Source organism: Atractosteus spatula, chromosome 19 (genome assembly GCF_055471065.1).
Source record: "Atractosteus spatula isolate fAtrSpa1 chromosome 19, fAtrSpa1.hap1, whole genome shotgun sequence".
NCBI classification, from domain to species: Eukaryota; Metazoa; Chordata; class Actinopteri; order Semionotiformes; family Lepisosteidae; genus Atractosteus; species Atractosteus spatula.
Window position 1 is genome coordinate 3,106,314 of NC_142724.1, and position 23,214 is coordinate 3,129,527.

General features: G+C 51.7%; 2 protein-coding genes across 6 annotated transcripts in view; both read left to right on the forward strand.

Moving 5' to 3' along the window:
- Positions 1-9,369, forward strand: part of gnas (GNAS complex locus) — a 65,672-nt gene extending 56,303 nt beyond the window's left edge. For both annotated transcript variants that reach the window (XM_088937759.1, XM_088937761.1), the window contains exons 6-12: positions 3,526-3,580; positions 4,019-4,092; positions 4,442-4,500; positions 5,147-5,267; positions 5,758-5,888; positions 6,516-6,583; positions 7,270-9,369. In XM_088937759.1, the coding sequence (XP_088793885.1) occupies positions 3,526-3,580; positions 4,019-4,092; positions 4,442-4,500; positions 5,147-5,267; positions 5,758-5,888; positions 6,516-6,583; positions 7,270-7,416 (655 nt within the window). In that variant the 3' untranslated portion in view covers positions 7,417-9,369. The remainder of the gene's footprint in view (positions 1-3,525; positions 3,581-4,018; positions 4,093-4,441; positions 4,501-5,146; positions 5,268-5,757; positions 5,889-6,515; positions 6,584-7,269) is intronic.
- Positions 9,370-12,750: 3,381 nt separating this feature from the next.
- Positions 12,751-23,201, forward strand: nelfcd (negative elongation factor complex member C/D). Of its 4 annotated transcripts, none has more exons than XM_088937672.1 (15): positions 12,751-12,940; positions 14,091-14,200; positions 14,621-14,730; positions 15,855-15,964; positions 16,821-16,928; positions 17,563-17,715; positions 18,561-18,691; positions 19,318-19,483; positions 19,860-19,994; positions 20,602-20,741; positions 20,875-20,989; positions 21,109-21,204; positions 21,311-21,451; positions 21,921-22,050; positions 22,545-23,201. In XM_088937672.1, the coding sequence occupies exons 1-15, from the start codon at positions 12,884-12,886 to the stop codon at positions 22,577-22,579; spliced, it is 1,737 nt and encodes a 578-aa protein (XP_088793798.1). In that variant the 5' UTR covers positions 12,751-12,883; the 3' UTR covers positions 22,580-23,201. The 4 variants fall into 4 exon arrangements, with proteins under 4 accessions (XP_088793798.1, XP_088793800.1, XP_088793797.1 ...); XM_088937674.1 differs by having other exon boundaries at positions 18,564-18,691; XM_088937671.1 differs by having other exon boundaries at positions 12,752-12,940; positions 14,088-14,200.
- Positions 23,202-23,214: the final 13 nt, after the last annotated feature.

The window sequence follows — 23,214 nt, forward strand, 5'->3', positions numbered from 1 at the left end:
CACACAATGCAAATGTCTTAAAGTGCATGCTAGTCATATCTCGCATGCACGTCCTGGAAGTAATACTAATACTGAAAATAACGTTACATCTTAAAGACAGCTAACGAATCGCAGCCTGTTCTGGGTGGTGCAGAAGACACTGAGGCCATTTTTAGCCGTTGTCTTCCGAGTCTGGGTTGGCACTGTCCTGTGGTGCACTGAGTCTTTGAAATCGACAGTTTTCCACAGCACGCTGATTTTTAATTGCAGTGCTAACGATTTTATTCGTCCTGGTTTGTTGTGGCCAAAGAACAAGGTCTATGAAAATGGTGGCGTTACACCCTTTTGGGTGTTAGAATTTTAACAGCACTGCAGAATCGAAACTTAGCATCAGGGTATTCTAGCATGAGCATTGGCATGGTGCCGAAATAGTGATACTGGTCCATCGTTCATTTCGAGAGTAACTCGACTGTGCTGCTTTCTTGACTTGAGAATCCCCTCCAAATCCCTCTGGATTTCAAAGTTATCAGTTTGGTTCTTCGTCATGAAATAGAGGATAGGAAGTTCTCTTTTATATGAAATTAAAGAATTGTGCTTTTTTCATTTCAGTGCTGGCTTGTTGGGCTTTAAACCTCAATCTTGTGTGTGTATTTGGTTATTGTACTGTGGAAGGAAGCATACAATATAGTTCTAGATTATTTCTCTTGCTGACATTGTTAACGCAGATTTATTTTGAATTCAGATTTACCTGGAACATGAGTTAGTTTAGACACATCTGTGTCTCGGTGTCGCAGTGGTGAGCCCTGGGTCCAGTTCTGCACGGAGTCTGTATGTTCTCCCCATGTTCGTGGGTCTTCCTCCACAGTCCGAAGCCATGCTGTCTGGTACACGATTAGCTTCTGGAGAAGCTGGCCCTGGTGTGCGTTTGTGTCTGTGTCAGTGTGTGACCTGCGATCGACTGGCGTCCCGTCCCGGGTGTACCCTGCATTGTGCCTGCTGCTGGCTGGGATAGGCTCCAGCTCCCCTGTGACCCTGTATTGGGGGAAGTGGTTCAAGAAAATAAGATGGGTGGACCTCTGTATCTTCCAAGAAATCGGGGTCATGGCATGTTTTGGGAGCAGGCGGTTGCTGTGAATTATGAGAATCTAAATAATTAGCTTCCACCTTTTCATAAAGGCGTAGCTGCAGGTTGGTGATGCCAGTGAAGTGTTCTGCTGTGTGCTGGGGTAGGAGGTTCCTCCCACACTACCCGCTGGGTATGGATGTGTCTATGCTCACCACAGCAATGAGTCGACCAGTCATAGAATGCACCTGCCCTGTGGTGTGAAACCAGGTGTCCGATCGGCGCGCTGTAAAAAATAACACAGCAGCATCACCCCTCCGCATGAATTCTGGCTTTTAATGTCGTGACAGCTCTTCTGTTTGTTGGCGTGGTGTTCAACTGTGGCCTGTGTGCAGGAATCGTACAGAATGCTAGGCCTAGAGGCCTGTGTTGAGGTCGCCCAGGAGGTCCGGCAGCCCCTGCAAGCCCCTGGGTGCTGTTCCCCTCACCTCAGGAGCCCCAGGGCCTCGGGACTTGGAAACGGATGAGCGCAGGATCTGTCTGGGCCCTCCCGCTGGCTCCCCGCAGAGACAGACATTGTATTTTTATTCCCAGACTCATCCGAAGTTCCGTAACTAAATCCAACCCCCCCCGTCCCCCACCCCCCGTAGGCTCCGGTGCAGCCCAGAATAGCTCGCCCGTGCTATTGCTGTCCTGGCCGCGTTCGTGCAGGACAGAAATACAGACAGGCCGGCTGGTTTTTTTGGGCTTTGAGTTTGTGCGCTGCCCCCCTGGCCCAGGAAGGGAATGTGAGTAATCCCAGACTGTTTCTGGGGGAGGATCATGGAGACACTGAGCCAGACTCCTGATGGAATCGTCCAGGCCTGCTCAGCTCTGATTTTTAATTCATTTGGAATTTTTTTGGGGTTCCTTTTGTCCTTTTAAACCCGCCGGCCCAGAGCTGTCTCCCACCTGCTGCCCCTCGTTGATCCAGTCAGGGCGGGGTTTGTTTTTTTCTTCTCCTCTCCCGCGGCCGCGGAGTCCCCAGCAAGCGTCTCGGAATCTGCCTTGTTTTCCTCTCCGCTCCTGGTGTCCCGGCTCCCATATATGGTGCTGTAACCTTGATCACCGCCAGCGTGATTCCAGTTCCATTGAGTCAGAGTGGCTGGGTTGCAGAATAATAATAATAATAATAATAATAATAATAATAATAATTCCTTGAAGACCTCACCCCCCTCCCTGGTGCCAGGCTTAACCCCTGTGGGGGCTTAACAGTGTCCAGGCCTGCCAGGAAGACGGGCGACGCCGGGGTCAAAGCAGAAGCAGGCGGAGCACAGCCTGGCACAGCTTGTGAGAGCCCGGAACGACGTGGCTGAAGACTTCTTTTGCAAAACAAAACAGCTGGGTAAGATCCTCGGATCCATTAACCGCCGACGGGTACCAGACGGGCCGGAGGAGAGCACACGGATTCTGACTCGTGGCCGTGGAGGAATACCGGGAACAAGCGATGGAAACTCTGGCACTAAGGGGCAGTTGCTGGTCGCCCACCCTGGACAGAGGCATCTGGGCTCCTGGCCTCCATCCTCTCTGCTCGGGAGGCTCACTGTGTATACCGCTAGGCCTGCAGGCCTGGGCCGAGCCGACCCCTAATGCCGTTAACGGAACGAGATGAATTCGGGATGAAACCGTTCTCAGCTTTGCGTTCTTAGTCCTTAATTCGCTGTTGGGAAAGCGATCGAACGAGCCTGCTGTCAAAACAACAGAGAGAGCCCAGCGGCTGTGCTGTCATTGTCAACGGAGGCGGCTGTGATACGGCGCAGGGCAGCACGCTAGCTTACAAATCTTGCATTGGCGTGGGACTTTCCAGGGGTGGCGCGGGGCGGCTCTCTCTCCACATCTACCCTGAACTGAAGCCTCCCTGTCAGATTTCACTCCTGCGTGGCACATTCTTTGTGGAACGTGGTGGCAGATAGGAACAGATAGGGGCAGAACCCCCCCCCCCCCCCCCGCCCCACGATCATCCTCTTCTGTTTGCAGGTAGTCTGTCAGCAAAGGGGCTGCACACTGCTCCCCACTACAGCAGCCCCATTGACAACGGGGCGTCTGACATCACAGCTGTGAGTCACCAGCTGACTGCTGGACTCCATCTCGCCCTCTGGTGGCCGCTTGTGAGATCGCACTGGAATAGGAAGTACTGTAGTTGTTTTTGTCTCTCCTAACCTTAAACTCAACTCAGGGAAAATAAAAATATAATCAGAAGGTTCCACTTAGCTGCAGTACAACTTGGGTCATAAGATCACACAAAATTTAAATGTTGGTTTTTACCTTTTCAGTTTGTCTTTGGAAATATTTCTCTTCTGCCTCAAAGTTGACTTAGACAGCTCCCCGTTTACAACGGCTCCATCTTATCGCCTCTTCCTCAACACTTATAGCTGCTTTGAGTAGTTTAGTCATTCATTGACTGCTGTTAATGAGTCCCCACCTCTGTCTCTTTTGTCTTCCAGCTTTTTAGACAAGATAGACATTGTGAAGCAGAGTGACTACACTCCATCAGACCAGGTGAGCATCCCTGACCTCTGAACTTGACCTGGTGCCTCTGTGGCAGGACAGCATGTGGTTTGTTCCGTGTAGCAGGTTAAGCCGCCCCGCAGCTCCTGTGCTGCAAGAGGAAGAAAGCTGTCTTTTAAAAAAAAAAATAAAAGCTAAAAAATGACTAAAGAAGGCACTATTGAAGTCGAGAAATTGTGCAAGAGCAGACATGAGTGTCACCTCAGTCAGAGGTTTGTCATTTTCAGCCCTAAAGGTACTTTAACAGTAACAACATGGGATATCAGTTCAGGTCTTGGGTGCAGGCAGTGTTTCCGGTATTTAACCTTCTTGGGCGTCTGTGGTGTGAGCAAGCTAGCAAGCTCAGCCTTTGCAGGTTATTTCAGTACTGGCCTCAGTGTACCGCGTGAGGGCCGCCCTCACTCTCACTTGCCCTCCCCTCTCCTGCAGGACCTGTTGCGGTGCAGAGTGCTGACCTCCGGGATCTTTGAGACGAGGTTCCAGGTGGACAAAGTCAATTTCCAGTGAGTGGACCCCCTGGGTTCAGCAGTTTGACCCTGTACACCGGGGTCAGATCGGCGTGCGATGAGAGGGCATGGGGAGGTCAGAAGCAGAGAGATTCGGGGAAGGGTGGTGCCTGGCTGGGGGTGAAAACGGGACGTGATCTGTAAACGGTAAAGAGTGATGGCTGTGTGACTGCTGGCGGGGAGTAGCGTGGATTGAAATAGTGAAGACCGAAAGTGAAATATCGCGGGGCGTGGCAGCCACAGTGAGGCTGTCCCCCAGCTGCCCCGTGCAGGTAATTGTGTTTCCGGCTGGTGGTCTGGTGTGCAGTTGTGTATCCTTCTTCTTACCACGGGTTTCGTTTTCCAGCATGTTTGACGTGGGCGGACAGAGGGATGAACGCAGGAAGTGGATCCAGTGTTTTAATGGTAAGATCTTGTCACGTTGCTGTATCACCCTGCAGCTCACAGCTGGCAGCCCACTGAAGCTCAGCGGGTGTGAGCCTGGTCAGAACCGGGACAGAAGATCTCCTGGGAGGTGTTAGTGGGGCCAGCAGGGGGCACTCACCCTTTGGTCTGTGGGGGTCCCAGTGCCTCAGTGCCCCAGTATAGTGATGCTGACACTATCCTGTAAAAAGAGGTGTCGTCCTTTAGATGATGAGATGTAAAACCGAGGTCCTGATCTGTGGTCATTAGAAATCCCAAGGCGTTTCCCAAAAAGAGTAGGGTTGTTACCCCTGGTGTCCTGGCTAAATTTTCCATTGACCTTTACCATTCATGGCCTCCTAATAATCCCCACCTCTGAACTGGCTTCATAGAGAGCTGGTGTGTGGGGAGCTTACTGGAGCATCATGCAGGTGGGGCTGCACACTGGTGGTGCTGGAGGGGATCCCCATGACCTGTAAAGTGCTTTGAGTGGAGCGTCCAGGAAAGCGCTGTATAAGAGAGAGCCGTGTGCTGAGGAGGGGAAGGCGCTGCCTGAGGTGTTTCGGGGCGACAGTGATGGAGCCCCTGGCCAGAAGGACGAACGCCTCTTTCTGACTTTCTGACCTGCTCTCGTTCTCCCGCCCCGCAGACGTGACGGCCATCATCTTCGTGGTGGCCAGCAGCAGCTACAACATGGTGATACGCGAGGACAATCAGACCAACCGCCTGCAGGAGGCGCTCAACCTCTTCAAGAACATCTGGAACAACAGGTAGGCCAGCCGGGAGCCCCCCTCCTCTCGAATGACACCGGCGGCCAGTATGGTGCCCGTCGTTATACAGCAGAGAGCCCCTTCGAGCTGTTAGTCTGGGGCAGAGGAGTCCTCAGACCCTGAGAAAACAGCAGTGAGAGCAGACAGGGCTGCAGACAGCAGGAGGCTGGCCACTGGGCCCGTCTCACCCCGGCGTTTATTAAACCATCGCAGGGTCCGAGCGTGCTGCTGGGTGCGGGGATGATCGTGAGGCCCGCGTGTCTGGTTCAGATGGCCAGAGGGGCCTTATGGCTGAGGTTAGCCTCGGCTCTGCCGAATTTATGGCCGCACCACCTGTCGGTAGCTCGCTCGCTCGCTCTTGGTGCAGCCGGCCAGACGGCCGTGCGCGACTTCGATATTCCCGCCATGGACCTGGAGTCGTCCGGCCAACTCTCCCCCGCGGGTCTCCGGCCTTCGGCCCCCGGTCGCTCACTGCCCGCTCTCCTCGCAGGTGGCTGCGGACCATTTCCGTCATCCTCTTCCTCAACAAGCAGGACCTGCTGGCGGAGAAGGTGCTGGCGGGGAAGTCCAAGATCGAGGAGTACTTCCCCGAGTTTGCGCGCTACACCACTCCGGACGACGGTGAGAGCCAGACGATGCGCTCTGGCAGCAGGACTCAAACCTCTCCCGAGAGACTCACGAGCTCTGCTTTGCTAATACAGAATTGTTCTATTTCTGAGGCTGCTTTGCCTGTATGGTATAGACCCTTTGCAATGCCAGTTTACCCTCAGGCTTCTTAATCCAAGCGTCTTCGGGCCCCCATATAGTTTCTCCTGCTTTTTTCCCCAGTTTGTGTCCGGTCATATTGCCTTTGCCCGGGATCAGAACAGTCTTCACCCAACTCCACAGGATACTTGATCTCCTTCCCCCCCAGAGAGGAAGTGCAGTTTGCTTTCCTAGGAAACATGGGTGTTGGCTGCTGTACAGGGGAGAGCTAAGCTTAATGCTGAAACTACTAGTAGGGGCTCACAGGGCTGGATGAGCCCAATTGCTGTTCTTGTGCAGACCAAGTCAGCTGTTTAACCCTGAGAGCAGCAGTGTCAGTTCCAGGTCTGATCACTGGGGGGAAGCAGCGAGCTGTCTAGCTGTACATTCTAGAATTCGGCTCAACTTCCTGTCCTTTTTTTATTGGTTCGTCTCAAATTATTAGTTTCCCATAATAATGTGTATCTTCCCTCCCTCCGTCCCTCCCCCTCCTGTCGCTAACAGCTACACCAGAGGCTGGAGAAGACCCCCGAGTTACCAGAGCAAAGTATTTCATCCGTGATGAGTTTCTGGTGAGTGTCTCGCCCACATGTGTGCAGTATTCCCATCTTAACCGTTTCTGCCCTGGGTTTCCACCAGTCTGTGCTTTTTTCAAGTGGGAAAGGCTTGGAGTGAGTGATGGAGTCTTGTTAAAATATTTCTTTCCCCCCCATTGTGGAGTGTTTATGGCCATCCACTTAAATAAGTCATCATTTTTACCACCTCTGTCTGTTCTGCCATGAGCATTTGAGCTTTTGACCTTAAGTCACGTTCCTGATTGATGTACCCTGGATAGCAAGTTCAAATTGTATAGCACACTAGTAGCTCCTTGTTTAGAGTATTGTGTACAAAATTACAAAATTATCTTGCTGCTCCACAATTAATTGGCTTAAGGGAAATGTCCTGACACTGGCAGGCTGGAGGAACTGAATCTTTATATAACGGAACAGAGAAGGCTACCAGAGCATTTGATTCAGTGTTAAAAGTCCTCCAGTCCAAGGGGCTGATTCAGAATGGACAGGCAGGGACGAACCAGCCAGAACAGGTGAAAACTATGTGGGAGTGGATTCAGCGCCGAGAACAGGAGGCACTTCTTTGCACAAAGGGTTGTGGGAGTGTGGAACACGCTGTTATCAGTGCTGTTAAGGCACATGCCCTCATCTCACCCGTGTGCTTATGGCTGGCTGACTGGGTTGTGTTCTCTGCCCCATTCCTCCAGAGGATCAGCACGGCGAGTGGGGACGGCCGGCACTACTGCTACCCCCACTTCACCTGTGCCGTGGACACGGAGAACATCCGCCGCGTCTTCAACGACTGTCGGGACATTATCCAGAGAATGCACCTCCGGCAGTACGAGCTCTTGTGATGGGAGGAGGGGAGAGAGACAGACTCCAGCCCAGCAGCCACACCCCAGAGACCCCCCCCCCCCCCGCACCCCCACACACACCCTGCTTTGCCTTCAATCTCACCCCTCACCCCCTCCCCACCGCTTGGACCCGAGACTCACCCCCTCCTGCCTCCTCCTGCTCCTCCCCCCTTTCCCCCTCTGCCCTGCTTCTGTGTTCTTCTGGGACTCCTGATTCAACATTTAAATAAAGAAGAGGAGAAAATAAGAGTACAAGTTTAAAAAAAAAAATTAAACACAAAAGAGACAGCTAACAGACTACAGCAACAGTAATGTCAAGGACAGCCAGACCAGACTGACAACTCCCACGCTGCACTCCTGCCCCTCCTCCTGATCCCTCCCATGTCAAGACGCCCAATCAGCTGAGAGCACATCGGACACACCCCCACCGAAGAGCCCGCCTGCCTGCCATACCCACCTGTACCTTCTGCCCCTTCTAATCCGCCCCCCGCGCGGGCACCCCGGCAGCGAGGCCAGCCAGGCACCTGTAGGTGGCGCCCTTTCACCTTGTTGCGTAATCTGACGTTTTTGCCACACGGTGCGCCATACGCTCTCTCGCACAGCCCTGTGGTTTTTCCCCACTCGGATCTGCTTTGTCCTGGAGTGCGAACAGCGGGCTCAGTGCGTTGTGCCCGGCAGGCAGGTGAGCAGGGGGAGCCCGTGGCCGCGGCAGGGACAGGGCAGTGACGGAAGGAAGGACTGGCGGAGGAAGCCGGCTCGAGGACTAGTGCGCCGCAGTGGATTCAGCCCGGAGCCCTGCGTGAGGCGTTCCTTGCTCACCGTGGGCAGCGGCGGGAACTGTGCCAGAGGGCTGGGGCGCTGGAGACCCGCGGATCAGGCTCTCGGGCTGCTCGCTGAAGGACGGCGGGGCAGAAGTTCACGTGTGCGAAAAAGAGAACTCGACGTGTGCGCGCGTCGGTCTGTACACACACACACACTCACACACACTCACTCCCCTCTCGGTGGGGGGGGTCTGCCTGGCGCTATAACTCGAGGGCGGCGCGAGCAGAGCGCGGACACTGGGGACCCGCGCGTGTGCGCACTTCCGCCCTGCAGGGGGCGCTGAGGCTCCAAGCCCGCCGGCCCTCCAAACACGCCTCTCTTACCCTCTCCAGAGCCGCCCCAACACACACACACACACACACACACACACACACACACCCTCGCCCCTTCTTTCATTTTTGTTTTACTGTTTTGTCGTGTTTTTATTTGGGGGGGGGTGACGTGGATTAAAGTTCTATATATATATTCTAACCCTTTAGCTAGAAGAGGGTAATGACAAAGAGGCCAGGCACCTGGACAGCACTGCGCCCAGCCCACCTTTCCCCTTTGCCCTTTAACCTTTAACCCACCCCCACACACACCTGGCTTTCAGTACGTCTGTCTTTACTTTCCTGCTGGACTATTATTCTTGTACAGACTGTAAAATGTATTATTTTGTACAACTTTATTGAAAAAAAAATGACTTGTAGAAGATCCCTGTGCCTTGATCACGACTGTACGTGTATAACGAGCTAAGATGTAAAAGGTGTTTCACTGCGCTGTACAGCTTGGCTGAGCCCCCACTCTGTCTGGGCCTGGGGGGGCCGGCTCTTTGTAGCTTAGGGTTATTTTCCATTTGTTCGTTTGTTCGTTCATTTTTTGTTTATTTTTTCTGGTTTATATATATAAAAAAGAAGGATTAAAATGCTATTTAGTCAATATATATAAATATATATTTATATATATTTATATATGATGAATTGTGCAAATTTAACCACTGCGGAAGTGAGCTTTTCGAACCCACAGCCACAGGTTTTTTCGTTTCTCCCTTTCAGCCACCGGCCTTTCTCTTTTTAATTTTTTAATTTTATTTTTTTTTTAGCTTTAACTCATTTAAAAAAAAAAAAGAAAAAAAAACTACTTTATTCCAAATGCAAAAACATTGCTTGTTTCTACATAAACCAAAATCTTTTGCTAAAAAAAGGAGGTACAAGTGTTTGGGTCATTCCTGGCGTGGCGCGGCGCCGCGGCCCCCCGCCGGGCGGGCCAGCGGGGGCGAGAGACGGAGCCGTCCGGCCGGAGGTTCAAGGGCAGGAAGATCTTCAGGACTGTTCCCGACGATGCCTCACCGATAGTTCCCTTCAGCGATTTGTTCATGTTCCTTTTTCCTGAATCATTTATGCTTCGGTTAACGTGGAACGTTGAGGTGTCGTTCACTGCGGGAGGGGGCAGACAGAATTTTTTTTTGTGGTTTTGTGGTTTCTTTGTTTTTTTTAAATTCAAATTTAAACTTGCTGCAGCGATAAGTGTGTAATTTCAGTCCCAGAACCACCTGGCCTTTTTTTTTTTTTTACACATGGGTGTTCGGTGTGTGATGCCTTTACGTGTGTCTGAACCTTCCTGTCCATTTTGGACAAAGACTCGAATTGCAGCTGTAAAGACGGAGAGGGATGCGCTGTCTTGGGGCAGGCAGGGCCGGGACAGGGGGTTAACGCCCCTGTGGCCGGTCTAGTTTAACGGTTGAGGACTGAGCGCTTTAGCGCGGTGCCCAGTTCCCAAGGCAACGCTGGTGGAGCTCAGCAGTGGGGATGGGTGCTTCTTCCACACCTGAACGTCTCGCCTGTCGGGGAGAGAGGGGCAGGGTGGCGCTCTGGTGTGAGCCGAGTTCTCATCCCGATGGCTGGATTCCGGGGACGCGTCCCTGGGACTGCCCCTTCGCCCGAGCCGGCCGCGCTTTTAGGAGTGAGGAAGAGGAGGGAACGTGTCTGGGTTTTTTTTTGTATCCTTGTTACGGAAGGACGAGCCGTATTGGTTAAAGCAAAGAGGAGGGTGTGGAGAAGACCTGTAGAAATACTGGCGGTGGTTCTGCACATGAGCCGATGTCTGTGAAAGTGGAGGGGGGGGCATTTCAGGAGATGGCCATTCACCTTGCAGGGTGTGAGATGCCACTGTGGCAGGAGTTTATGAGATGGGGGGGTTCTACAGAGTGAAGGCTCCTGGTTTTCCACAAGTACTTTGGAAGGGTACTTGCTGGTGCAGCTCTGGCCAAACGATGCTTAGATCTTAATTTGGAAATTCCAAATTTATATGAAAAGGAAATAGGAGCGGAGTAAATGACAAATGATCATTTTTTTGGCCTGTTGGGTCAGCTTTGGGTGAGATGCTACTCCCTCCAGGAGCATGAGAGGAATAAGTTCCAGGTCATAGGTCAGGAGTCAGCGGCTACAGTCCAGCCTGCAAGGGACATCGGCATCCCAACTTCATTTTCCTTTTCCAGTAGCTGCAAAGAGCCCAGTTACGCTGGAGGGTGTGGTTTGATTAGTGTAGAATAACGCAGCACCTGTGGTCAGAGATGAGGTGTTCACTACCGGTCTGGTAGGTTTTAGGGTAGGGTGAAACTCCTGATGGTTAATGGCTTGACAGCAGTGGGAGTTTCACGCTCGTTAACCCAAATAATTAAGATGGAAATTGATCCACTGGACCTGTGTGGCTCTCCAGGTGTCTGCATTCGTATCACCGCTGTAGGAGATTTTGAACAAGAGGTGGTGGAATTCAAAAGGAAGTACCACAATCTGAGAACCGTTCTTAGTAGGCCATATGTAGCAGCTGTGTTATATCAGGAGTGATGTAGCCCAAATCATTCAATCGGCAGCTACCTGCGTCTCTTCTGCAGATTCAGTGGCAAAGAAGGAACAGCTGAGGTTTTGAGCTCTGTGTTACAGAGCCCCACGTTGTAAAAAACACACCCCTAGGGCTCTGGGAATTGTCCGGTGTTTCTACATTAAGGCTTTAGTAAGACCTGGGGTGTAGGTTTCATCCCCCTGCATCCAGCACTTTATGAGACTCGTGATCCTCAAGGTCAGTCTCCAAGGTATAGAAGGGTTGGAGTCTCTTCACTTTTGTGCTTGGTATTGTGTTTCAGCAGTACCACCAGCGTGGTGAGACAGCTGGTTTTCTAACTGAAGGGTCCACACCAGCAAGGTTACAGGGTACAGGGCTGGGGCGCGGGGAGGCCCCCGTGCGGCGGGCTGGTACGACAGTGGCGTTGCTGAAGCTCTCCGTGAACTCCTGTGTCCTGATTCCAGATGGCCGCTCCCCTCCTCCACCACCGCACGCAGGGATCTAGGAGAGAAGCCAGGATCCAGCATCTGTGCTGTAGCTCCAGGTGTATCGCTGCTGACGAGGCTGGGCCGGGGGGGGGGAGACGGTGAGTCTCAGTCAGCAGGGGGAAGAATGAGGCCCCACACTGTTCCACCTCCTGTGCCCACTGTAGAGGATGTGGGTTCAAGCCCTGGAGGTGGGACACTGCTCTCCTACCCTCGAGCAGGGGGTACTTTGCTCAAATTGCTCCAGTAAGTATGAAGGCTTCTCAATGCCCCTGTGAGACCAGCTCAGAGACGGGCTCTGTTTCACTGATGCACAGCTCCAGCCCAGACTCCTGCCGCTGAGGAAAGAGGGCAGGACACGAATCACTCCGTGTGCACAGCGTACCAAATCCTACAGATCGGTACCGGTACCACGACTCCTCGGTGGCACTGCACCTGGGTCCAGAGAAACCAAGTCATGAGCGCCACATTAAGAGACGAGTTCATTCACTTCACTGCTGAAATGAGCTGGGATTCCTGCACATCTCCCAGTACGTCGTCCCAGCTCCCACCCGAGGGCTTTTGTGGGGCTACACAACCTCTCGGGGTGCTCTGTTTCACCTACCCTCTCAGAGATATATCAACCAGGCATATTTTTATTTCACCGACTGAGTAAGATATAGTATGTATAGTACTATATAATATAAGGTATAGTACGGCGACCAGATAAAAATAGCAAGTTACGCAAAAGTGGAAGAGCTGCAAATACACAGGCTTGACTCACCTGCGGCCTCTTTCATTCTATAAGAAACCACACTAAAAGGAGCTAAAAGAAAAGCACTTGGATTTTGAGCATCGCTTCATTTATCAACACAGCCGGCAACTGAAATAGGACGAGACGTGACCCTCCCCCCGGGTCTGCGCGTTTTGTCATCATTTGTGTACCGAAGGAAGGAGCCGCTGTCTCTCTCTGGGCTTCTTCGAGTCGTCCCAGTTTTGCTACACAGATACTCTCCGTCCTGCATTAAGAAATGGAGACAAGGTTAATTAGGATTGCCTTTTATGAAGACCGCGTTCCTCCGTGCTTACATTCACAGTACTGGGCGAATATATCAGAAATGTTACAGCTTTAAAAGGCGAGTCCCTTAACGAAGTCAAAGGGCGCTGACGTTTCACCTCCGAGCCACAAGGTGGCGCCCTTATTCAGGCTTGGGCCACATTTTGAATTCTTGCGCTCTGGTGACGTCTTTTAGGCGCGCCGAGTGGGTTGCTTATTGAGAGGCGAACACACCTACTATTTGACGTTTATTACGGTTTTTGTGGTTGTGTCTTGTATTTATATAGTGTACCGTCGCTGCAAAATGAATGAGGAATATTATGGCACGTCCGCCGACTGGGATGGCCAAGATGGAACTATGGTATATGTGTTTTTTTTGGGGGGGGCGGGAGGGGTATTTTTTAAACGTTTTCCGTTTCTGGGATTATATTTTAATTGTATATCGCTTTGTTTTAATATGGAGCCCCATGTACATCCCGTATACGCAGTCTTATCTGTGTTCAGTGATGTCGCAGAAAAACGTAGCCGCCTGTAAAATTGAATTGTTCACCGTGATCGGCTTCCTACAGTAGCGAGAACGGATTTCGGGTTCACACTGTTCTGTCCTGCAGAGCAGATACAGAAGTCTTTGATTAGCCCTCCACTCATCGCGCAGAAACACTATGTAGTACTTCACTGTTAACCGTGCAGCACAAGAAAGCTCCCCTTCTCAGCGGGGTCTTAAAGACCCATCGTAATGTTTAAGTTAAGCCGTTTCATCTCTTCCGCTCGAATCTCTGCATTCTCTCCTCTTCTGTGCTCGCCTGAAGCAAATTCACGTCCGAAACGTGGCTTTTCACTCTGCTTTGAGGCGTGGAACTAGCCTCTTGTTCAAAAGCCGATAATGGTTCCATCGCGTACAAATGGGAAAACGAGAAGTTCGCAGTTTGATTTACACATGGGAAGGTTTAGTCTCTTATGTACCAGAGTATAGCGAAATGCTTACTTGCGTGTTTCCTCACATAACAAATGACAACACAAATTGTTGGGAGACAAAAAGCGTTACATAATCACATGTGCGCCAACAGCAGAGTTGAAATTAGCAGCTGTATGTGTAAATTTACGATTGGCAGCAATATACATGAGGTGGGGTGGGCTATGGCTTTATCAAACGACTAATACCACAGAGTACCACTGGGAAACCACAGACTAGCAGATTTTCTTGGTCGTTTTGACCAATTAAGCAGATCTTTGGTTTAATTAAGCAGTTCAGAGAGCCACTTTAAATGACAATTCAATTTAATGGTAGCTCTCAAGGGTTGACTAGAAATGAAGTATGTAACTTACCAAAGCGAACAAGACTCATGTTTCTTGGCTTTATGGGCTGATGATGTCAAACCTGGGGGATTGTAGCTTTCGGGCAGCAGGCCCGGTCACCCCTGGGCCGGTCTGGTAGGTTCCTCATCGCGAGGAGCCGCACGTGTCGCTGCGGCTGTGCTGAGCTGGTTGGGATCCCCTCTGTCTGCCAGGAGGACGGGGATATGGACGGTGAGACGGACGACAAAGTGCAGGAGGAGTGTCTGCAGAAATTCTCCAGCAGGGATTACATCATGGAGCCCACCATCTTCAACACCCTCAAGACGTAAGAGCAGTTCCCCTGAATTCACCCGTCTTCTGTCGAGATGTGTGTGTGTGTCTAGTTCACACCCTGTGGGCTTTGCCAGGTTATGGATAAAACTTTGCCAAAAACACCAAGAGCTAACAGATCGTATCAGGATTGAAATGCACTTGGGGAAGGTGACTCTGGTACCCTCGGAGTTAAATTCCGGAGCTGTGTGGCGCAGCAAGGAGACTCCCCTGTCACCCGTAGACATGTAGAGACATGTAGAAGACCAGAGTCAGTCGAATGAAGGTTACAAGATTGTGTGAGCTGTTGAGTGTTGCCACTCCTTCCTCTTGTAGCTTGGCAGGGACAGGTCTGTTGCAGTGTCTGCAGAAGCTCCACTGCCGGGCTGTCCTCGCTTATATGATGTCTGTCTGTCTCTCCTCTTCGCCTTTCCAGGTATTTCCAGGCGGGCGGTTCTCCGGAACATGTGATCCAGTTGCTGTCGGAGAACTACACCGCCGTGGCCCAGACAGTCAATCTGCTGGCCGAGTGGCTCATCCAGATGGGTACGATTGATTATTACACTGGCAGTTCAGTCACGCATCAGAGCATCCATCCATTTTCTAATCGCTTCACCCGATTCAAAGTTCTGGGGGAGCTGGAGCCTGTCTGGGGAATCAACAGGTGCAAGGCGGGGTACACCCTGGACGGGACACCAGCAGGTGCAAGGCGGGGTACACCCTGGACGGGACACCAGCAGGTGCAAGGCGGGGTACACCCTGGACGGGACACCAGCAGGTGCAAGGCAGGGTACACCCTGGACAGGACTTGCAGGGCATTCCATTGCAGGGCACAGACAGACACTAACACAAACAAGCACGCACTCACACCAGGGCCAGTTTTCCCAGAAGCAGGAATCAGTATTTTCTTGGCTGTGGGAAGAAACTGGAGCACCCGTAACACTCTCCGGTGAACTCTGGGAAAACATACAAACTCCACACAGACAGGCGCAGCGCGGTGAGGCCGCAGTGCTAACCACAGGGCCACCGGGCTGCCCCTGTCCCAGAACATCGGATCCTAGGCAGCGGGGTTCCCTCTTTGCCAGATCAGCCTGACTCACCTGAAGGAAGTCGCTTGTGCTGTCAGTAATGACATGGGATTCTCACTTCAGTTAAACATCGCACTACTGAAGAAAGCAGTACAAAAAGAGAATCTAAACACTGTTCATGTTTCGTTTTATTATTAGTGTGTTCCCCCAAGACACCAATAAATTAATGATAAAAACTGTTACTATGATGCCGTAGTTTGTGGTATTTATTCTCTTTACGGTCATCAGTGGTGTCATTAGATTCTCATCAGAGCCTCCTTGCTGTTTGTTTGGATTCGCCCGTGTTTAAGCTGCCTTTCTGATTCAGATTATTTGCTGCCAGTCTATTTGCTCCAGATCTGGAATGGCAGTGCAAGGGGTGCCTGTGTGGTACCAGTGCCAGTCTTACTTACCTTTGTGCAGCAGGATTTAAAAATATTTTTATGTATCTGGTGATGCTTTTATTCTTATTCCTATTAGCGTTGTTTGCTCATTTTTCTCAGGGCTGTGTCCAGGTATGTTTGAATCCAGTGCGAAGCTCATTGCTCTTTCCTTGTCCACCCATCTCTCTCTGTGCTTGTGGTGCTTGTGTCTGCGCCGCAGGGGTGGAACCGGCCCAGGTCCAGGAGAGGGTGGAGAACCACCTGAAAAGCCTGCTGATCAAGCACTTTGACCCCCAGAAGGCCGATTCCATCTTCACTGTGGAAGGGGAGGTCAGCTGCAGCCCTTCACTCCTCTGTCGCTCTGCTGGCCTCGCGGTTTCCTCACGCCTCCTGCCAGTCCAGCCAAGGGGACGGAGGGGCCGAGTCCTGGCTGTGTCCGCGGCCCTGCAGCCTCTGGGCCTGTGAGAGCTGGAGAAGCGGAAGTTCGCCCTCGCGGACACGTTTGCCAGCTGATCGCTTGGAGACGGGGGTGTTACCCCGCGTTCCTCAAGGGTCACAGAGGTTCCTGAGCCCCCAGTTGATGCGGACGACCTAGTTAGCGACTAAGCACGTTCTTTAAATCGTCAGCCTCTTGAAGCTGGCGATTTTTAAAGGCGCGCTTGGTCGATTGGTGCAGTACCTATGAAGGGTCTTCGGTCCCGGAAGCACGTTAAACTTTTGCCACTTAACTAATCTTACAGTGCAGTGGCTGAATAAACCGAGCGCCCATGTCGAATGCATGAAACATGGGGCACCTGTTTGAGCTGTTGGTGCCCCAGTAGGATCTCCCTATGCAGCAGACGTGAAAAGGGGAGCTGATCTGAGACAGCCAGTACTCTGGAAAGATTTGCAGAGTGTAGGTTATGACACATGATGCTTCCTTAACCATTCTAGTAGACTCACTCCCATCTGAACCCGTTTTACTTAGAATCCAAAGAGGAGAGCTAGTTAAGTACTTTGCTGTGGTTAACAGACAGGGCAGTTACTTGTCTCATTGGCAGATTAGAGGTTTGACCCAGGAGCAGTGTAGCAGGATGCCCATTACCATGGAGCCACTTGATCCATGAGTCTTATTTCCACGTGTGTGTGTGCACGCGTGCGCGAGTGTGTGGGTGTGACCTGTACTGTGTTCTCTGTCTGCGGACAGACGCCCGCCTGGCTGGAGCAGATGATTGCCCACACCACCTGGAGGGATCTCTTCTACAAGCTGGCGGAGGCTCATCCGGACTGCCTAATGCTCAACTTCACTGTCAAGGTACACCTAGTTCCTCTAGGGGACAGTGGCACTGTTCGGTGTGCAGGGCCAGAAGTATACGCTCTTGCACAGTGGTGATCTCATAGTCTGTTGAGCAGGCACAGTTTGCTCAGTGGTGCTTGGCTTGAGCTGTGAGTCTAAAGAGTAATCCTAAAGTCACAGGGCCACATCAGCAGGGCTTCTTTCAGAGAAACAGACTGCAGCTGCTGCTCTTACAGATATGGTTTTTATTATTACGTTTTACTTGAACTCTGTTGTTCCTCTTTTCCTAGAAGGGAAAACTCTGACTCTAGATGTCTTCTCCCTGGCACTGTAGTGCTGGGTGTTAAGGGAACTTGTTCCTCATTCGTGGAACATTTACCAAATGAACAAACACTGAATAGATGCTCATTTACTTCCAGGTAAAATAACAAAACCTCAAAACTGGAAAGAATACTATAAATCTTTTCCTATTTTAAGGGCCCTGTTAGATAGTTTCTTCTTTCCTGCATGACTGGGAGGTTTTGCTCTGTAGGAGACACAGTGAGGGTAAGGGTGGCGTGGAGGAAGTGCTGTCTGACTGGCCTCTCGAGAAGCAGCCACGTGGAGATGTGTGCTCCCCTGACGCTGCCCTGTGCTCTGTCCTCCTGCCCAGCTGATCTCGGACGCGGGGTACCAGGGTGAGATCACCAGCGTGTCCACCGCCTGTCAGCAGCTGGAGGTGTTCTCTCGCGTCCTGCGCACCTCGCTGGCCACCCTCCTGGATGGAGGAGAGGACAATCTTGAGAGGAACCTGCCCGAGTTTGCTGTGAGTCTCTGCCCTTTCTGCATCTGGATTATGGGTTAGCGTAAGAAAACGCCATACAGAGAACTGATGCTGTAGCCCATTTTCCTGCACAATCTACTGTTATGCTTCATTAAGGAAGTCGGTAATAGGTTTGAGAATGTCATTCAGCTGTTTTTTTAGTGTTAGACAAAATGGCTTACTAGAGTGTTTCACACTCCTGCAAAATCTTTGCCAAACACTTGAAACTGGCGCCCTCACAGTCTTCTCTGTTCAGAACTAAAAGGATTCACTTCCTTCAGCCCATGAGTGTAGGACATTGCTTTAAGCCTGGTATACCTGCTCGCTTTTCTTTGGATTGGCACCCAAGCGGCAACATCGTTTTTTGAAACGTGACCATCACCTGCACACATTAGGCACCAGAATGTAGCAACTTATTCCCTAGTTTTATTTAAATTTATGCAAAAAATTCAAGCATTTTACATTTTCTAGAAATGTATTTTGAACTTGTCAAGGCCAGGTGTCCTTCCCAGTTCAGCTGTTGCTACAAAATGGGGTGTCCGATTCGGCATCAGGTCAGGTTTCCTCTCATATCTCCTTGGGGAGCTTAACTTGGTGTAACCCCCCCACCCCCCGGGAGTCTGGTTTATGCAGGGTTTTCCCTTTGAAATCTAGGTAGAAATCCGGGCGTTACAATTCAATTCAGTTTATTTTTATATAGCGCCTTTCACAACAAGGTTGCCCCAAGGCGCTTAACAACAAAGCAAGTGGTGTTTCGGAACAGAAAGGTTATGGCTCTCGCTGTGTTCTCGTGACTCACACCCCCTTTTCCTCTGTACCCCGTGCCCCCGGTTGGCTCCACGGCGCAGAAGATGGTATGCCATGGGGAGCACACCTACCTCTTTGCCCAGGCCATGATGTCCATCCTGGCGCAGGAGGAGCAGGGCGGGTCCGCCGTTCGCCGGATTGCGCAGGAGGTCCAGAAAGCCGCGCACCAAAGGTAGGGGCACGCTGGCAGCAGCTCAGGGTTCCTGATGCACCTGCCCGGTCAGGGCATCACAGCTTCCTCAGCTGGTGCCAGTGTGCACTTGGAAACAGTGTGCCTTAGTGGTTGTACTTGATGACACTGCTGCCTCATGCCTCAGGTTGTTCATTTGTTGATCGTACTGGCATATGTCTGGGCAGCTGTCTGAAACGTTCTGATTAATCTGGGTTTGTGAAGATAAGTAAGATCACTTTATTGGACATATACAATTTCTTGCATTAGGAATTTGTCTTTTTTGCATACCCCAGCTTGCTCTCCACGAGACACACAGACGGGGAGATGAGCTGGGGGTCAGAGCGCAGGGTCAGCCATTTATGCAGTGCCCCTGGAGCAGTTGGGGTTAAGGGCCTTGCTCAGGGGCCCAACAGAGTAGGATCAAACCGGCAACCTTCCAGCCACAGACGCAGATCCTTAGCCACAGTGCCACCACTCCACCCCCCCATCTTAAAAAGATGAGCGCTGAGCCCATGCGGTTAATGTGAAAAGAAACTGGAGACGGAGTTCGGTGTTTGTCCCCATTTGGTTTCCCCCCCAAGAGAGTGCTCGCGCCCATGCCTGTCCTTGTGTGCCGGCTGTTTCAGGGGCCATGATGCCAGTCAGATCACGCTGGCGCTGGGCACGGCGGCGGCGTACCCCCGTGCCTGCCAGGCCCTCGGTGCTATGCTGTCCAAGGGAGCCCTCAACCCGGCCGACATCACTGTGCTCTTCAAGATGTTTAGCAGCATGGACCCCCCGCCAGTGGAGCTGGTAAGAGACTTGAGACTCTGCTGCCTGTCTCTCCGCCTTTAGACCCCACTCTTAAACAAGACCCTGTCTGGGAACCTCAGGGCTGACCCCAACCCAAATCCTCAGCACTGAACTGAACCCCAATCCCATCACTCAGGGGTGCTGGGGTTGCTCAGTGTGTCATCACACTGCATTGACTTGTGAATATCTTGGGGACTGGATATCGGTTTCTCGGTTTCTTTATAAATTTGTGTATCTCAGCTCTCTCATGGGTTAATCGAGTCCCATGTGTGCCTGTGCAATCTGCAGCACAGGTGTCTTGGGATCTCAGGACAGTTGTTCTGGTTTGCCTGGGGGGGGGTCTAAATGAGGCCGTTTCTGTTTCTCCGACCGCCAGATCCGAGTCCCCGCCTTCCTGGACCTGTTCATGCAGTCTCTGTTCAAACCCGGGGCCAAGATCAACCAGGACCACAAGCACAAGTACATCCAGATCCTGGCCTACGCGGCCAGTGTGGTGGAAACCTGGAAGAAGGTGACTTTGCCGGGGTCCGCGTCTCCCCTCGATGGCTCTCGAGAACACGTTCGAACTGCGGTGTTGTAGGTTGAAAGTCACGTCCCTGGGTCCAGCTCGGGCAGAGCTCTGCCACCCAGACGTGGCTGGCTCGAGCCCGGGTCACAGAACTAGCCAACTGTGACCGGGTCAGGCTCCAGTTTGGCCGGCCTGGGCTCAGCAAATGGCTGCCCCCGTCACAAGCCAGATGTGTGCAGGAGTCGGAGCCGACTCTCTGACTTCGGGCACAGAGGGCGAGACGGTGAATGGCTCTGTGGGTGGCTGTGTCAGGACAGCATGGCACGATTGCAGCCTGAGATTCAAATCTTTAAAAAAAATATGATTCAATTAAAAAAAAAAATCATATGAACTATTTTGTTATTGGAGAATGTTTTCAAACAACAGGGCGTCATTAGTCCAGAGTAGTTGCTATGGGTCCATAACTCCTGAGAATGTAGGTATTCTCCTGCCTCTGTCAATCCACATATGTGTGTGTGGCTGTGTCTGAACTGCCCTACACGCTTTTAGTTTTAAAATGCAAAGCTCCAGAGAAGTGTACTACCGTTCCTTCTCCTCTTGTGTGTCCCAGAATAAGCGAGTGAACATCAACAAGGACGAGCTGAAGTCCACCTCCAAGGCCATCGAGACTGTACACAACCTCTGCTGCAATGAGAACAAGGGAGCGACCGAGCTGGTGGCTGAGCTCAGCACGCTGTACCAGTGCATCCGGTGAGCAGGACAGGGGCACGGCCACTCTGACTGCTGTCTCGCTCTGTGCTCCCGTCCTCTATCCCATGAGAAGGACAGGGGCACGGCCACACTGACAGCTGTACTCCATTTTCCCTCCCTCTCTCTGTGCCAGATTCCCAGTGGTGGCAATGGGGGTGTTGAAGTGGGTGGACTGGACAGTTTCGGAACCTCGTTACTTCCAGCTGCAGACAGACCACACACCTGTCCACCTGGCACTGCTGGACGAGGTAACCGATCCGGAACAGTGCAATTTTTCCTGATGTGCTGCTATCGGTTGCTGTGAAGCAGGGAGTGTGAAATGAGGGGAACCTGACTCTTCCCACACTGTGTGCCTTTTCTTTTGCAGATTAGCACCTGCCATCAGCTTCTGCACCCCCAGGTCCTGCAGCTGCTGGTCAAGCTGTTTGAGACCGAGCACTCCCAGCTGGACGTCATGGAGCAGGTGAGAGAGACGCCCATCCCCCACCCCCCACCGAGCTGAGATGCGGGTTCAATGATACTGCCTGGGAGCTGACAGTGACGCTGTGTCCTTCTCCCTCCCCTGCCAGCTGGAGCTGAAGAAGACTCTGCTGGACCGCATGGTGCACCTGCTGAGCCGAGGCTACGTGCTGCCGGTTGTGGGCTACATCCGCAAGTGCCTGGAGAAACTCAACACCGACATCTCCCTCATCCGCTACTTTGTCACCGAGGTAAGGAGTGCTGGGGGGCAGGCTGCCTCCTCCGAGATCGCCTGGGGGATTGGGGCGGGGGTCATTTTATTTACTAGAGTAGTAAAAACCGGAGGAAGGTGTTCCGATCCCTGCATCTGTTCCGTGATTAGTGACCAAGATAACGGCCATCCAGGGTCTTGCCTTCTTCGGAACGCGCCTCCTGTCTGCTCTGCCGGGACAGTCAGAGCTCAGGTGAGAGGGGAACAGTGTGATGATGTGCAACACGAGAGGTGTGGGTGGAGTTTCGTTCACTCCAAGAGCATGAGCCTGCTGTGGCGGTGATGGCCCTGGCTTCCGGCTCACTGTAACGGATCCGTGCGGGAGCAGGAGGAGTGAGCCGAGGAGCAGATGGAAGTGTGCTCCCCGCCTCTGCTCCTCGGCCGCTCTCGCGTGCCTCCCCCTTGTCCCCTGGACACTCGGTCAAGAGCTCCTCTCGACTGTTGGGCAGGTCCTGGACGTGATCACTCCCCCCTACACCTCGGACTTCGTGCAGCTCTTCCTGCCGATCCTGGAGAACGACAGCATTGCGGGGACCATCCGGGCGGAGGGGGAGCACGACCCTGTGGCCGAGTTCATTGGTGAGCTCCTGCCCCAACACGCAGCGCGCGTGCAGCTGTTCCCACTGCCAGGAACTCTCCATAGCTCTGCAGTTGTGTTAATTACATGCATGTTTTATGTGTTTAATACACAAATTCACCCAGCCGCTGTTCAGATGCAAAAATTACTTTCCTGTGAGGAAAGATTTGGAAGCACATGGAGACAAATTCAGCTGAACAGCAACAGAAAATTAAGGAACAAGTAATAGGTTTATTCCCTGCTGAAATTCCCTGCAATTTCCCTCACGGGATCAATCAAGTATCTATCTAAAAGAGAAGAAAGAAAACACGTTTTTGGCTGTGGAGCCTTCTTCACACCCGAAAAGTGTTTTCTCTCTTCTCTTTTCAGCAGGGAATAAACCTATTACTCGTTCCTTTGCAGCCTATGCATGCTGATGCAGCTACCCACCTGAACTAACAACAACAACAAAAAAAAAAAATGCATCACTAATTTGTTTCCTTTGCTTGTTTTTCAGCGCACTGCAAATCCAACTTCATCATGGTGAACTAAAGTCCTGGGGTCCGTTTTGTGAGTGATGAGGGAACCGGGGCAGTCCGGAAGGTACCGTTTCGGATATCCGAGCCAGCCAGTTGTGGACACTGCCCAAGGGGGGGGCGCACATGTGAGAGCTGGCCAGCAGTGAGGAGCTCCCTCTGAGTGGCAGTATGGACATAGCCAGGGGGAGCCCTCCAGAGCCTTGCCCTATTGAAGCAAACAGCCTTAACGTAAGAGCAAAACCTATTGCTGCAGCACAACACTAAGCACAAAATGTAGCAGGAGGAGGGACAGAGTTTCTTTTTTATCTTGTGCAGCATGCAGGGTTTTGTCAGATATTCATGCAGAAGACTGATCTCTACATATATATATATATGCCATCCGTGAAGATTATGATCATTTTAATATGGCAGGGCTCTGTACAAGCGAGGTCACCCCTTTTAAGAGAGCGCAATGGGTATTTATAGTTCAGGCAGTTGGTTGTAATCAGCTGTGCAGCTCTTTTGTCACACACTTTCAACTTTGATTATTTTTTTATAAAAATAACTATTAAAAATATAATGTTCATTACCGATTCATGGAAGAAATGTGGTCCAGGTGTGTGAACAAAATAAAAATAAATATGCTTTTCTGTTAAGCTTACTGGAGGA

Bases quoted from the DNA above. Each gene is read 5' to 3' on its own strand.
- nelfcd (XM_088937671.1), top strand. From the start codon at position 12,884: ATGAATGAGGAATATTATGGCACGTCCGCCGACTGGGATGGCCAAGAT. The intron at 14,731-15,854 runs GTACGATTGATT...TCTGCGCCGCAG, and splicing joins CGAGTGGCTCATCCAGATGG to GGGTGGAACCGGCCCAGGTC. The intron at 19,995-20,601 runs GTGACTTTGCCG...TGTGTGTCCCAG, and splicing joins TGGTGGAAACCTGGAAGAAG to AATAAGCGAGTGAACATCAA.